General features: G+C 40.1%; 1 protein-coding gene across 5 annotated transcripts in view; it reads right to left on the reverse strand.

Moving 5' to 3' along the window:
• Positions 1-1935, reverse strand: part of RAB3IP (RAB3A interacting protein) — a 73587-nt gene that overhangs the window by 34120 nt on the left and 37532 nt on the right. For all 5 annotated transcript variants that reach the window (XM_023517925.1, XM_023517926.1, XM_023517924.1 and 2 more), the window contains one exon: positions 511-606. In XM_023517925.1, the coding sequence (XP_023373693.1) occupies positions 511-606 (96 nt within the window). The remainder of the gene's footprint in view (positions 1-510; positions 607-1935) is intronic.

Raw genomic sequence — 1935 nt, forward strand, 5'->3', positions numbered from 1 at the left:
GTTCCATTTCTTTGGAGAACTCTCACTAAAACACCAAGGAAACAAAATGTCCTACAATGTCGATGGCCTCCCTGTTGAGAAACCCTGCTCTAGCTGGCTGGAAACATGTTTAAGAGGCACACCAACCAACAAGGAAGTGTGTCTTCCAACACTCACCCATCAGCCCACATCAGATGACTGCCCTCGAGGGCTTGCCCTCCCAGTTACAGACTCATATAAATTACTCTAAAGCAGGCAGTAAATTATTTGGTAAAATTAAAATCACTGGCAACATTTCCTACACACACATTTGTAAACAATCTGACACGAGTAGCCCGCAGTGGTTTCCTGTCTTTTCTCACTTTAAGTTGCGGATGACATTGCTTAAACATTTGGATTTATCTTTTGCTCAGAGGAGTTACACAAAGCACACAAAGCTAAGCATATCTTTTTCAAGATTCCCTCAAAGACAATTCTCTCAACATGTAAGAATGAAGATGCTGCTGTTGGCCAAGATGTAAGCAGACCGACCTCAAACAGACCAGCTGTGAGCTCTTCCAACTCCTGTCCAAGTTCATCTCGCACCTTTGAAAGCCTCTCACATTCTTCATCTTTTAACTTCAGTTCCTATGAGAAATTGATAATTTTATTTTGGATCTCCATCATTTGAAGTTAGACACAGCAAACTATATCATGTTTACTAATAAAATCACAAAATATTAACACTGTCTCTTCCTACAGTGTTCAGGCTGAAAACGTCTGCCGAGCACTTAGTGGAAGGTATCAAGCAAGTCTAGAATGATGACGAACCCAACTAACATGAAATCTTCACGTTTCTTTCCTGAAACACTGAAGACTGAATATGAATATATATTACACACAAAACTGACAATAAATGACTTCATTCTTTTTTCCCTTAACTTTTCTCTGAAACTTTTTTTTTGCAATCAAACACAGAATTTCTTCAATTATGCTTATTAAATTCAATAGAACTTCAGTGGGTTTTTCATGTTTACTTTAAAAGCTATTACTTATAGATAACATACTGCAAATAAATCTAAAACTTCCATTAGACTCTACCCACTTAACAATACAACCAGAGTTAAACAGTGCAAATTTGCATTTAAGAATAATACTAGTGACAAAAATCACATCCTACATTTATATATGATTCCTCAACAGGTAATAAACAGATTTTTACATGTTGAAGTAGCCTTAATCATTCAAACAGAGAAAAAAGAAGCCAACAACAAAATTACATTAGTAACATAATGAGTTAGTTGTGCTATAATGGTGATAGGAGCATAGTTTGTTAATTCTTCCAAAGACAATCCTGAAAACTCAAATACACCAACTAGGATATCAAAGACCTCAACGACTACGTCTTCAACAAAAGTAGTAAAGACAATTTCTACAAATCTCAGAATAGAAGAGAATATGACTAAATTGCCCACAGCACAAGCTCAGTTCTGGGCAGAAGGGACCCATGGGGGTGAGAGGGGACTTCAGAGGCACCTGGAACACATCAAACCCCATGTCACTAACAAATAATCCACAAGCAGAGGGTGCTATCCTTGGATAAAACTGGAAAACAAATCTGAGAATAAATAGAGAAAAAGGGAAAGGTTTTCAAAGACCCAAGCTGTAGGGTGAAATAAGATCCTGTACAGCCTGTCCTGCAGGCAGCAAACATTCCACAGGCTCCGAGTCCTCACGCATCCAGCAAAGGTTCCTCTGCAGAAGGACCCGTCTCGCCCTGGGAAAGACTGGAGTGTGAAGCCAAACTGTAGGACAGAACAATGGAGACAGCGAAAGAGAAGACCTCTCAGGCAGAGGAGGAGGGCAGAGGGCTCCACAGAAAGCCCCACAAAGAGGAAACATACGTCTCAGGATGCAATGCTGAGGCCCTGACGCTCTGAGAGACGCTGCGCTGGAGGAAGAAACCTTGAACGAGGC

Source organism: Otolemur garnettii, unplaced genomic scaffold, assembly GCF_000181295.1.
Source record: "Otolemur garnettii isolate 467f Iridium unplaced genomic scaffold, OtoGar3 scaffold00125, whole genome shotgun sequence".
NCBI lineage: Eukaryota > Metazoa > Chordata > Mammalia > Primates > Galagidae > Otolemur > Otolemur garnettii.